This window comes from Notolabrus celidotus, chromosome 7 (assembly GCF_009762535.1).
Source record: "Notolabrus celidotus isolate fNotCel1 chromosome 7, fNotCel1.pri, whole genome shotgun sequence".
NCBI classification, from domain to species: Eukaryota; Metazoa; Chordata; class Actinopteri; order Labriformes; family Labridae; genus Notolabrus; species Notolabrus celidotus.
Window position 1 is genome coordinate 5,169,505 of NC_048278.1, and position 13,682 is coordinate 5,183,186.

General features: G+C 38.2%; 1 protein-coding gene across 1 annotated transcript in view; it reads right to left on the reverse strand.

The window, feature by feature from the left end:
* Window positions 1-10,384, reverse strand: part of LOC117815649 (complement C3-like) — a 35,101-nt gene extending 24,717 nt beyond the window's left edge. Inside the window, exons 1-4 of the mRNA XM_034687470.1 lie at window positions 10,266-10,384; window positions 3,960-4,153; window positions 1,376-1,571; window positions 103-265 (exon numbers count right to left, since the gene is read on the reverse strand). Coding sequence (XP_034543361.1) covers window positions 103-265; window positions 1,376-1,571; window positions 3,960-4,039 — 439 coding nt within the window. The 5' untranslated portion in view covers window positions 4,040-4,153; window positions 10,266-10,384. The remainder of the gene's footprint in view (window positions 1-102; window positions 266-1,375; window positions 1,572-3,959; window positions 4,154-10,265) is intronic.
* Between the last annotated feature and the right edge of the window lie 3,298 nt (window positions 10,385-13,682).

Below are 13,682 nucleotides of genomic sequence, written 5' to 3' on the forward strand. Positions count from 1 at the left end.
AAAGAAACAAGTGAGTCTGGTAGACGGAGGTAAAGTGAAATTCAGTCTGCAGTTATATCTTGCTCTAGGGAACATGGTATTGAATCCTATTATTGTACATACCTGTACTTTCAGGGGTGTAGAGGGTCTTATCAGTCTGGATGAAGATGTACCCGGCCTGGAAGGACACTAAGACGACTTTCTCCAGCACGCGGTCAGGGAACGCAGCTTGGAGGTATACATACTGCTTTATGTTTGGATCTTTACTGAACTCTTCAGGAGGGACCTGAAACCAGTATGAAGACACAAGCAGATCTGGATTCTGAGTATCTTGTTTGTGGTCATGGTAGAAAATGACGATGATTAACAGTAACACACAGTGACATTGATTCATCTACACTGGAAAAAATGCTCCTCCAAAAACAAGAAAGAACATTTTACCTTGAAATAAGCCATAAAAATCTGCCAATAGAACAAGTGAAAATTTGCTTGGTAAGATTTCTTGAAATAGGACGTAATATTTAGAAAACAGTGATCTTAAAATTAGCAGGGAAAACTTATTTTACATAATATTTGCCCAGTATTTTAAAGCTTAGTGTCTCAGAATAAGACAGGAATGATAACAATTAGTATTTTTTCACTCAAAAAAAGATTTTTGCACTAATACATTTCATGTCAACTTCTTCATTTGAGATATATTCACCTTCATTTGAGTTGTATTATAGCAGCACTTCTCTAGGTTTAAGACCATCTTGTACTTGCAATAAGATGACAAAGTTTAATTTGAGCATTTTGAGATATAATGTCTTCTCATAGTGAGCTGGATATAATAATATTCAGTCATGTTGTTTTTTAGGATAAGCCAGCTATGATCTAAAGTAGGTGTTTCATTGTGTGCATGTAGTTTGAGGATGTATATTTTTATCTGATTTAGAAGAAACAGTGCCTGACTGTAACCCAACCTTAAAAAACAACTTTCTTTCTTTCTTTCTCTTTCTTTCTTTCTTTCTTTCTTTCTTTCTTTCTTTCTTTCTTTCTTTCTTTCTTTTATCAATGGAGCTGTTTTCTGATAGATTCTCCAATAAAATGCATTTACTTAAATCAAGTAAAGTGTTTGTCTTAAATCAAGATTATCCGTCTTCTACAAATAAGATCTCAGCTTGAAAAATGTCTGAAATGTAAAATAAACCTTGTTTCTTCTAAATTACAACTCAAAACAAGATCATTTCAAGATTGTTTGACTTAACAATATATTTAAGATGTCTTAAAACAAGTCCCTCTATCTTGCTCAAATGTTACTTGTTAAGTAAAGTTATCTTAAATCAAATGGGAGAAGACATTTAGACTAAAACTGAGACAGTTTCACTTGGTAAGATTTTGAGTTTTTGCAGTGTACCATTATCTGTCCGAGCGCCTGGAAGTCATTTTGTCCGTTGAGGTTGACAGTCGTTGATGCCAGGTTTTTAGTTTTGGTTGGATGGTTCATTACTCGTATTTCCACCCTGATGTCACCTCCTGTGCAGTCCTGACACTCCACAAAGATGTTTTCTGCCGTTCGTACACGCAACAAGTTGGGGGCAGACATCACCTGCCTGAGAAAAACAAAACAAAGAAACATGGAGAATATTCTGTTGCCCCTGTGTATACAGCAGTGGTTCCCAAAGTGTGGGTCAGGAACCCCTGGGGGGGTCACGAGACACTAATTTGGGAGATGTCTTCCAGATTTTTTTTTCTTTTTTAAATGATCTAAAGTTGCCTATTTTACCCATTATTCTACGAAATATTGACAAAAGTAATTCATTTTCAAATAAAATCTTCCAAATTAAGAATCTTTCATTAGTTTTCTGTCTTTCTTTGTTGCCTGATGACTCCTAAGGTTTGGGTAAGTTAACAATGAATTGATAAAAGCATCAGTAGCAGCAAGTTAATTCAAATACAGCCAGGTGTGCATGAAGGTGCTTCATTTTCTGCAGACCAGCTAAATGGAGTATGAAACAACATTTAATCACTTCGAGGGATAGCGGGTTGCAAGTCTTTGGGGGTCGTGGGCTGAAGAGCCTGGGAACCTCAGCCCCCGACCCCAAAAAAATAGGTGCCAAATAGTCATGACCCCCACTGTCCCTCAAAGTGATTTAATGTGTCCTCATTCAGCTGGTCTGCAGAAAACATGCTGCTGTGTTTCCTGTGCTGTTATGAATTAACCTGCTGCTACTGATGCTTTTGATAATTATCTGTTCACTAACCCTTAACTTAGGAGTCATCTGGCAAAAAGAAAGGCAGAAAACTCATTACATTTTATATTTTCAAGGTTTTATTTCAAGTTTAGCTACTGTTTTCTTCCATATTGTTTACTATAACGGGTAAAATGTTCTATTTTTACTGACTTTTGTCATTCAACTTTTTTCTTTGCATTTTTTCCAGTATTTCTTTGTTCACCACAAGTTAACAAATTATATATAAGTAATACAAAACCAACAAAGAGAAGACAAAATTAATAAATACAAAATAATACAAAAATGATAATAATAAACAGTACAAACAAAAAGGAAGATAAACATAAGAAAACAGGGTAAATAAACAAAAATAAAGGATAATAATAATAAATATTTATAAATAACTTTTAAAAAAGACATTCTGGAAGACATCTCACGACCCCCCATTTGTGTCTCGCGAACCCCCAGGGGGTCCCGACCCACACTTTGGGAACCCCTGGTATACAGGACCTTGGGTTGTACTGACAAACATGCTCTTTCTGGATCATGATATGTGAGCATATTCAGGCATCAGAGTTCCCACACGTAACAATACAGAACTGTCACTCGTGTATGTGGTTTACATTTCTATGACATGGTTTCTCTGTGTTTTGTGTCTGTAAGTGCTTCTGAGACTTTTTGCATTGGGGCTTTTTTTTTGTAAAGCGGTGTTGGCTTCACAGACTTCTGCCCGGTTTGGCAGAAGCTTTGTCCTGTCGGCCATAGCACTGCTAAATAAAATGCCCATGTAATGTGTCCGGTGTGCATATATGTGTCCGGTGTGCATATATGTGTCCGGTGTGCATATATGTCGGATGATGTGCACAATTGTTGTGAGGCTGGGTGGATGTTTATTGTTTATTTGTGTTTTATGCATGTATTCTTGTACAGACGGTGACCACAAATCTCCTTAATAAGGAAAAATCTATCTATCTATCTATCTATCTATCTATCTATCTATCTATCTATATATCTATCTATCTATCTATCTATCTATCTATCTATCTATCTATCTATCTATCTATCTATCTATCTATCTATCTATCTATCTATCTATCTATCTATTTTATTTTATGTTCAATCAAACAAAACAGAGGGTGAAATTTTATTATTTATCAAAAAGAAAACAAAAGATAAAAATATTACAAAAGCTTGAAGAATCTGAATAACTTTGTTTGACATTAAATATTTGTTTTCTCTTCGTGACCTTTGACCCTTTGAGGGGAGCATTCAGTTTAAGAACTGTTCTCTTGAACTCTGTAACTTTAAGTTTCAATTCCCCGAAGTCAGACAAAAAATTACAACATCAAAAAAGAATCAATAGCTCCTGCATGGACTTCAGAAATAATGAGTGAACTATTGATTATCTTGATTTAGATCCAGCTCTGAATCAACACATTTCATCATGCCTGTAGACTCTGCTCACTGGGTCTGGTGTAATCCATGACTGTGCAAACTAACACGCAGTACCTAAACTGATGATACGCAAAACACAAGCTGGACCACAGCCTCTTATGTAAGACATGAAACGGGGCTCAAAGTCAATCAAATCATTATTTCAACACTCTTTTTCAACAGAACATGCATCAGACCACTTTGTACTGTCGCTGCTCTGCATAAATAGTTTGAATATCAGGAGCTGAATGAACTAAAACATTATTACATCTCTTTTTTCCATTGATTCTGTTAATATCAGGTGGATTTAGATCAAGTGATGAAGTTACTTACAGTGGAGCGCCATCAGAGAGAGAAATGAGAGATCCAAAGGCCAGAGAGGCCAGCAGCAACAGGAGAGTCCTCCTCATCATCCGACCAGATCCTGATCCCCTGCAAATGTAGGGCTTCACCCTGCAGCACCCTCCTTTTATCCACTTTCCTCCCTCCTCCTGCACCCCCACTTCCCCTCGGTATTGTCCTGCTCCCTGTAAACAAACACACACATGATTTCCCGGCAGTCTGCTCTGAAGAAAAAGATAAACAGTAGAAAATCAATGATTCCACTGACTCCAGCGTGTTCACCTGAAAATCATGTTTCACTGCAAACTACCAGAAATATGTTGTTTTAAATGTTTGATGTTGCAAACATAATATTTAACCTTCTGTGAGGAGTCACTGTTCTTCAGTGATCATTTTAAATCAGTCTGCTCACATCAAATTAAACAAACAGAAACAGCTACAGTAGTCAGGTTAAAGACATGTTGAGTAATTTCCAGGCAAAGCATTCGGCAGGGATTTTTGGGTTTAAGCAACCAGGAGTTTTCTCTTTTGACTGTCAGATTAGGATTACTTATTCTGCTATTTACATGGATTTCTTTATTATTTATCTATCATTATTATTTATGGACCACTAAAAAATGCAGTTTGAGGTATAACCAAAACACCAAGGTACTCGGGCACACTAATTGAAATATTTATCTTGGTGTTGTGGAGGCCACATTCCTCTGGTCGCAGCATGATTTTCCATAACTCCTTTTTTTTTTTTACTTTAATCTTCCACAAATAATCAAGGAGTAGAGGAAACTCAAGCTCGTCTCAAGTTTGGAGGTCCTCCCCCTGAAAATGTTGAGCATCTAACCCTTAATTCCTGCATCATGGTGAATATATTTGTGATCAGTTGTGGTGGAAATTGAATTATGAAAAAGAAAAACACTAAAATATTGTTATACACTACCTGTCAAAAGTTTGGACACACCTTCTCATTCAATGGTTTTTATTTATTTGAACTATTTTCAACATTGTAGATTAACACTGAAGACATCAAAACTATGAAATAATCTGGTTTTGCCATAATCTGGATTACAACAGTAGTCAAATAGGGCTATCCATTGTGTACTAACCCTACCTCTGAACAACACAACTGATGGTCTCAAACACATTAAGAAGGCAAGTCATTCTACAAATGAACTCTTGACAAGGCTCATGTTCATTAGAAACCATTCCAGGAGACCACTTCATGAAGCAGACTGAGAGAATACCAAGAGTGTGCAAAGCTGTCATGAAGGAAAAAGGGGTCTACTTTACAGAATCTAAAATATAAAACATATTCTGCTTTGTTTAACACTTTGTTGTTCATTAAATAATTCCATATATGTTCTTTCATATTTTTGATGTCTTTGGTTTTAATTTACAGTGTTTACAATCATTAAAATAAATACAAACCCTTGAATGAGAAGGTGTTGTTATGGTCCTGATTTTTTTGTTATTTGCCCTAACGCTCTCTCTCTCTGCCTGCAGGTTGCATGGGTAGGGGTGGGGCCGGTCTCCTCAGGAGTGAGGCTCATCAGGCACACCTGTCCCTGATTTTCTCATCAGCACTGGCTTCTCCAGTGCCAGATTATTTTCCTCTAGCCGCATGCTCCGTGTCCCATTGTAGCCTTGCTCCTGAGGAGATTCAAGCCACGCTTTCTGTGTACTTATCTCGAGTGTTTTCCAGAGGATTGATTCCTAGTTTTTTGTTTGTGAGTTTTTTGATAAACCAGCACAGGCATGTAACCTGAAGACCCAACTCTGGTAATGCCAGCTCCGCTATCATGAGCCACTTTGACATTGTTTAGACTCTGTGATCCTGTGTTTAGCCCTGTAAAATAATCAATCCATTAACTACACCGCTTTTTCAAATTCAAGGAGCCCATCCCAGTTGTTATTAGGAGAGGCACAGTACATTTAACTGAGTTGTATTCTTATAACAGTTTTATTTCAGCTTACTTACTTTATTGATTTATTAAATATCACGTTCAAATTTGATTAACTTTTTATTTATTTATTTTAAGTATAGCATCTTATTTTCTTTTAATGGTTTAATATTTTAGTGTTGAATTGTCTTAGAAATGTATTTTATTTTGGTGAGTTTAATTTCCTGTGTTGAGTTTTAACATCTTATTTTACCTCCAGTGTTTCCTCATTAAGATATCATGAGAGTGTTTCCTCAGTTCATTCAGCAACTTCTTTTATTCATTTTATTTGTATTGTTATTATTATTATTATTATTGTTGGATATATTGTGTTCTTAACCTTAGGATTGTGGGGTGGGTTAGGGGTCGGGCCAGGGTTGGGATTAGGATTGGGGGGGTCTTTTCATTTTTATATATATCTTTTTATTTATTTATTCTATTTAAAGTTGTTTTTATGTACACTCATGGCCAAAAGTTTTGAGAATGACACAACTATTAATTTTCACAAAGTCTGCTGTTTCAGTTTTTATAATGGCAATTTGCATATACTCCAGAATGTTATGAGGAGTGATCAGCTCAACTGCAATTAATTGCAAAGTCCCTCTTTGCCTTGAAAATGAACTTTATCACCAAAAACACATTTCCACTGCATTTCAGCCCTGCCACAAAAGGACCAGCTAACATTATTTCAATGACACACAGGTGTCACACACATTAACACAGGTGTGGGTGTTGATGAGGACAAGGCTGCCGATCAATCTGTCATGATTGAGTGACTGGACACTTTAAAAGGAAGATGGTGCATGACACCATTGTTCCTCACCTGTTAGCCATGGTTACCTGCAAGGAAACACGTGCAGCCATCATTGCATTGCACAAAAAGGGCCTAACAGGGAAGTTTATAGCAGCCAGTAAGATTGCACCTCAGTCAACCGTCTATCGAATTATCAAGAACTTCAAGGAGAGAGGTTCAATTGTTGTCAAACAGGCTCCAGGGCGCCCAAGAAAGTCCAGCAAGCGCCAGGACCGTCTCCTGAAAGTGTTACAGCTGCGGGATCGGGCCACCACCAGTGCAGAGCTTGCTCAGGAATGGCAGCAGGCCGGTGTGAGTGCATCTGCACGCACAGTGAGGCGAAGACTTTTGGAGGAAGGCCTGGTGTCAAGGAGGGCAGCAAAGAAGCCACTTCTCTCCAGTAAAAACATCAGGGACAGACTGATATTCTGCAGAAGGTACAGGGACTGGACTGCTGAGGACTGGGGTAAAGTCATTTTCTCTGATGACTCCCCTTTCCGATTGTTTGGGGCATCTGGAGGAAGGCTTGTTCGGAGAAGACGAGGTGAGCGCTACCATCAGTCCTGTCTCTTGCCAACAGTGAAGCATCCTGAGACCATTCATGTGTGGGGTTGCTTTTCGGTCAAGGGAGTGGGCTCTCTCACAATCTTGCCTAAAAACACAGCCATGAATAAAGAATGGTACCAGAACGTCCTCCGAGAGCAACTTCTCCCAACCATCCAAGGGCAGTTTGGTGATGAAGAATGTCTTTTCCAGCATGATGGAGCACCTTGCCATAAAGCAAAAGTCATAACAAAATGGCTCGGGGAACAAAACATTAAGATTTTGGGCCCTTGGCCAGGAAGCTCCCCAGATCTTAATCCCATTGAGAACTTGTGGTCAATCCTCAAGAGGTGGGTGGACAATCAAAAACCCACAAATTCTGACAAACTCCAAGCATTGATTATGCAAGAATGGACTGCCATCAGTCAGGATTTGGTCCAGAAGTTGATTGACAGCATGCCAGGGAGAATTGCAGAGGTCTTGAAAAAGAAGGGTCAACACTGCAAATATTGACTTATTGCATGAATTCTGTGTAATTCTCAATAAAAGCTTTTGATACTTATGAAATGCTTCTAATTGTATTTCATTATACCATAGAAACATCTGACAAAAACACCTAAAAACCCTGAAGCAGCAGACTTTGTGAAAATGTAATATTTGTGTCATTCTCAAAACTTTTGGCCATGACTGTACAGCACTTTGTGTTACAATGTCATTGTATGAAAAGCGCTTCATAAATAAAGTCTGATTGATTGATTGATTCTGGACAGGTTGCCAGCATATCACAGGGACAACATGTAGAGACAAAAAACCATTCACGCCCACGCTCACACCTACAACTTAGAGTGACCAATTAGGGATTTAACACTGACACAATGGTCACTGAACTTTTCATAACAGCCACCAGCCAGAAGAGTTTTACACATGCCTTAATCTTAAAACAACCACAGCCTGAAAGAGGTTTGGACAACAAAATGTCAATCCCATTGCACTCCATAATAAGAAGAAACTTTGTCAGACATTCATCTGCACCGAGGATTCTGAGCTATTAAACCACAACTACATTAAACACCTGTCCAAATCCTGCATCTTCCACTTAGGGAACATTGCCAGACTCCGCCCCTCCATCACCGTATCTGATGCTGAAAGCTCGTCCACGCCTTCATCTCCTCCAGACTCGACTACTGCAATGTCCTCCTCATTGGGACCCCCAGCAAAAGTCTCCACAAGCTCCAACCAATCCAGAACACCGCAGCCAGGATCCTACTCAGTCAGAGAACACGAACACATCACCCCAGTACTCAGCACACTTCACTGGCTTCCCATCACTGCAAGAATAAACTACAAAGTCTCTCTCATCACCCATCAGTGCATCTATGGAAACGCCCCTGCATACCTCAAAGAACTCCTCACCCAGCAAACCCCAACCTGGAACTCACGCTCAGCACATCAGAACCTCCTCCACCCTCCCAGAACCAAGCTTCGGACCATGGGAGACCGGGCCTTCGGTGCTGCTGCACCACATCTGTGGAACTCCCTGCCCAGCCACCTCAGGACCCCACAGACCGTAGATGCTTTTAAGAAACACTTAAAGCTGCTGTTGGTAGTCGTGATATAAATATCAGTTCTGAGAGAGATTTCGAATGTCAACACTACCCCTCCCCACTCTGCTGTCAACCCTGCCCACAAAAGATCGTTGTGCTCGTTCTATGAGGAAATAGTGGCTTCCCAGCTAATCAGGGCGACCTAGTGGGGCCGCCACTTGACCAATCAGGACCGAGGATTGGAGATTAGCTATGATTGGTCCGGGATAACGGGAAAGAGGGGAATAATAAAATTGCTCTATACAAAGGCATTGGAAAACACAGAGATTTCGCGAGTCTCAAATTACTTCACTTACTGAAGACTACTGATGAGTACTATGACCTTTTCTCCAAACCCAGCAGAAAAAAAGTAACGTTTCTTTAATGAGGCTTTTCACTAATTTAAGTACTCTTTTTAAAAAAAAAAATTCAAGTTTGTTCCCTTCCTTTTTACTGTGTGCCTGTAGCACTTTGAGATGTCCTGAAATGAAAAGTGTGTTATAAATAAAATGTATTATTATTATTATTATTATTATTATTATTGTTATTATTATTATTATTATTATTATTATTATTATTATTATTATTATTATTATTATTATTATTAATAATAATAAAAAGCGAACATTTAACTGAGTAATGAGCTACTTTAACGTGCTTGTTAAAGTAAACTGCAACACTGTCTTTTGCTTTTGGCCTGCTGATGACTCATTTTTTCTTTCTGACTTCTACCTCTCCTTGATTCAACCGAAAGCATGAACAGTAAGAAAGTCTTTGTTCCTGCTGTTAGATGAGAGCAAAGTTTGTTTGATTAGTAATAATGAAAGTGGGACACCAGGTTGCAGATTGTTCCCAGCAGGCAAACACTGAACTCTTAACTCACACAAGGCCTTTAAATGTAATGATTAAACCTAGCGTTGCATAGTATCAGTGAGTGATGATCTGTTGGTCAAACAATCAGTCATGATCAGGATACTCTCTGTACTGAACCCTGTGGTCTGTGAGTGTGTTTCTAATTGCATTGTGTAATCTAGAAAGGAACATTAGAATTTGGATTAGAGAAAAAAAGAGAAAAGAGAAAAGGGGCACGAGAGCGCGCACACACCTACACACACTCACAAACGGAATCTAACTGGCTGTGGTCGGGCACGTGATCGTGCTCATTTGCATATTGACAGACAGGTGCAGGTGAGCGTGGGAGAGAGCAGTTGCAGTTATGCCGCATGCACGTCTACACTTCTCTGCCGGATTATGACTTTTGTGGAGTCCTGGAGCTTTTGGAATCAGTCACAGTGGGGTCCGTGCGTCGTTCCTCTTGGACCCTCATCCACCGGCAGGTAGGCTGATAGTAGCCACATTTTGCAAACCTTTAATTATGAGCAGTAACATGTCGTCTTTGAAGCTGCCTAGTTTGTGTACATATGAGAGGTTTCTGTTAGCTCACCTGAGCAGAGGTAGTCTACCGGTCGAACAGGTGGAGCAGGACGCGCAGCATTCCGCCACACAGAACAGCACGTCCGCCTGTGGTAACGTTAAACTCTGGTGGGTGTGTCTGTGTGATTAGTATATAAAGAGTTGGGGGGACAAATTGGCTTTTTCACGCTCTGAGTGAAGCAAACATTTAAGGTGAGTACAATTATATTTCACCTTCATTATAGTCACGCGTATTTTAGATTGTCTGCTGCTGTAACGCGTCTGTAGTTATAGCAGGCGAGTTGCCTGCCTGTGCTAAAATACTGCATGATACTTTATTGACATAGTTACTTTAATCCCACTAACACAAATAGCATATTAAAAATTAAGGATTGGGCTTATTTTAGCAGTGCAGCAGCAGCAGCAGCAGTAAAAACAGGTGTAATCTGTTTTAATCTACATCAGGCCTGCTTTTAAACTGTGCAGGGCCAACCAAGCATAAAAAGAAAAATAGAAAAATAATATAGAATAATTCCCCCTGAAAACACCACTGTTATAACTGACATCAGGAGTGAAAAAAGTAAGAATAATTGTAGGAAAGTGGCATTAACACAGAGGCCCAGCTGTTTGAGACATGTGGAATAATGCTGGTCCTCAAAGCGTATAATATATAAGTATGCATGTAAGTAAAGTCCGAAGTGATCAGCAGGAGCAACAGTCTACTACAATCTGTTGAAGTGTAAGCTTGAAGGCTGTGAGTGGAGTCAAAGTCGAAAGTTTGAGGTTGTTTTGTAAGATATTCCAGTCGTTAGATTCTGCGAAACGAAAAGAATTACGGCCAAAAATAGTAGAAGTACTGGGGATGATGAGCTTGATGAATTCAGTGGACCTAGTGCGATATGAGTCTTGGGCGACGTGAAGAAGAGAGAACAGGTAGGGAAGTGTCTTGCCCAGGATGGACTTGTATACAAAATTAAGCCAGCGGTGAAGCCACCGGGTATGAAGGGAGGGCCACCTCACTATATAGAGCCAAACTAATTTGGAGCCACAGACAGGAACTCAGTAAACTCAGTCTGCAAGTATCTCAATCAGAGAGATTAGGATTATTCTGCACATTTGTCTGTTCAGCATCTAAGGGCTGCAATTAATTCCACAACATGTCACACCCCTGGTTGTTCTCTTGACTATCTTTTTGGTCTGTAAATTATAAGAAAGTAAAACATAATGACTGTCACAGGCTCCTTAGAGAGCTTATGATAAGTCCAGTTGTGTGGAGCTGTGTGTTCAAATCCAAAATATGTTTAAGTGAAAAAAAAAGTAAGAAAAGATGATTGATCATCAACAAAAGCAGATAGTGAACAGCTTTTATGAGTGAAGTGTCACCTCCAATGTGTCCTTTTTATGGCATTGATTTCTTCGCCCACGTGGTATCATAAAAATGAACAACCCTGCTGATGTTTTATGGTTATGATTTATTGTTTTTTTGAATGCCCGCACTGAGCAGAAACTTAAGCCCTAAGCCGAAACAACGCTCTGCCATCCAATACATAAGCTGTAAATGGTACCCGTGTGAAACATACAGAAGCTTCACAATCAGATTTGAGTGAGCTCCTGAATTCACTTTGTAGTCTGCATTTGATTCTGTCATATCGACATCCACAGTTTTCTTTGCAGGGGGACAAACTGTAACTAGTCTATCATTCATCCAGAATGCTGCAGATCTTGTCTCGACTGACTCACTGCAGTGACATAATGGCTCCTCTAAAACATTCAAGCTCCCTTCAGTCTGTGTGAAGAGCTGATAAGATCTTTCTCCTGGTATTTGGCGCTCTCAGGGGTCTAAGAGAAGCACATTTCCTTGTCACTTAAGTAGCCCTCATGTCTCTCAGGTTGTCCTAATTCTAGTGTTTTCTGTTTGCGTATTAAACCGTCTGGAGCTTTCTGTGCATGAACCTTAGACGAGGGTCTGTTTCCCCTCTATCTGTCTCATGTCAACACATGCACAATGACTTATTTTAAGAGATTCAACAGATGATTAATCTCTGATTTGGTTTTTTTTCTGTTCAGATCCCTCACTGTCCAGATGTAAGACCACAGGCCTGATCCATACCTAGATTCTGCAGGGAGGTGAGTTCAGACATAGCATTATGTCTATGATCTCATCCATGTGTAGCTGTCAGGGTGACACCATCAATTTCCATAAGAGTCTGCAACAATACCATAACAAAGCCTTGCTGTCATTATGCCTTTGTACATTCATATTGAACCCACAGCAGCATAATGTATTGCCTTTGTAACTACTTCTGATGTCAGTACAGCAGTGAGATGACCCACTGTCACACCTCTGTAACTGTGAATGAAGGAGAGACTTAACAGGGGTGTAGATACTGCAGCTTGGACTGGTGGTACAAAAAGGCCTTTTTAACACATCAAACTTCATAAACACACTCTTTCATGGGGCGCTGTTAGCATAGCGGGTTGTTGTTGCGCAGCCACTATCTGTTGCTCTCTCCCTGCATTTCCTGTCTCTCTTCAGCTGTCCTATCCAATGAAGCCAAAAATGCCCCAAAACAACTTAAAAAAAACCCCAAATAAAATAAACATAATTTCATAACTAAATGTACAAAATTTCAATCAAATTTTTTTGCTTTATGGTAGTCAAGTTTCAGAGTTTGGGATGTTGAGTTGAAACTCTGAGCTAAGACTCAGAACAGTGTATACAATTTGCAAAGTTTTGCCAAGTAATGACCTATGATATTAAGCAATGATAATTTGTGTTATTATTATTATTACTATTATTGGTATTATTATTATTATTATTACTATTGTTACTATTATTATTATTATTATTATTATTATTATTACTATTGTTACTATTATTATTATTATTATTACTATTATTATTATTATTTATTTTACTTTCTATCATTATTGTTTATTATTATTACTATTATTATTACTATTGTTATTATTATTATTATTATTTATTCAATTAATTTTATTATAATGATTTAATTTATTTTCTATCATTTAATTTAATTTCTATCATTATTATTAGTATTATTTTCTTCTCATAATAATAATAATTATTATTATTATTATTAATTTTATTACTTTCTATTACTATTATTTCATTTATCATCTATCATTTAGTTTATTTTCTATCATTATTATTAGTATTAGTATTTTCTTCTTATTATTTATTATTAAATGTACTTTTTTACCATATTATTGTTATTTCCTTGTTATTATTATTATTATTATTATTATTATTATTATTATTATTATAGTTTTTCATTATAATCAATAATAATGAAAATTCTAATGATAATAAGATGAGATAAAAGTGTATTCTAAAAGGGATTTGCGATGTTTCACTGCTATCTACGATAGCTGCATTGCACGAATGTTGCTTGGCTAAGTGGAGGCGACAGGCTGGGACTTTGAG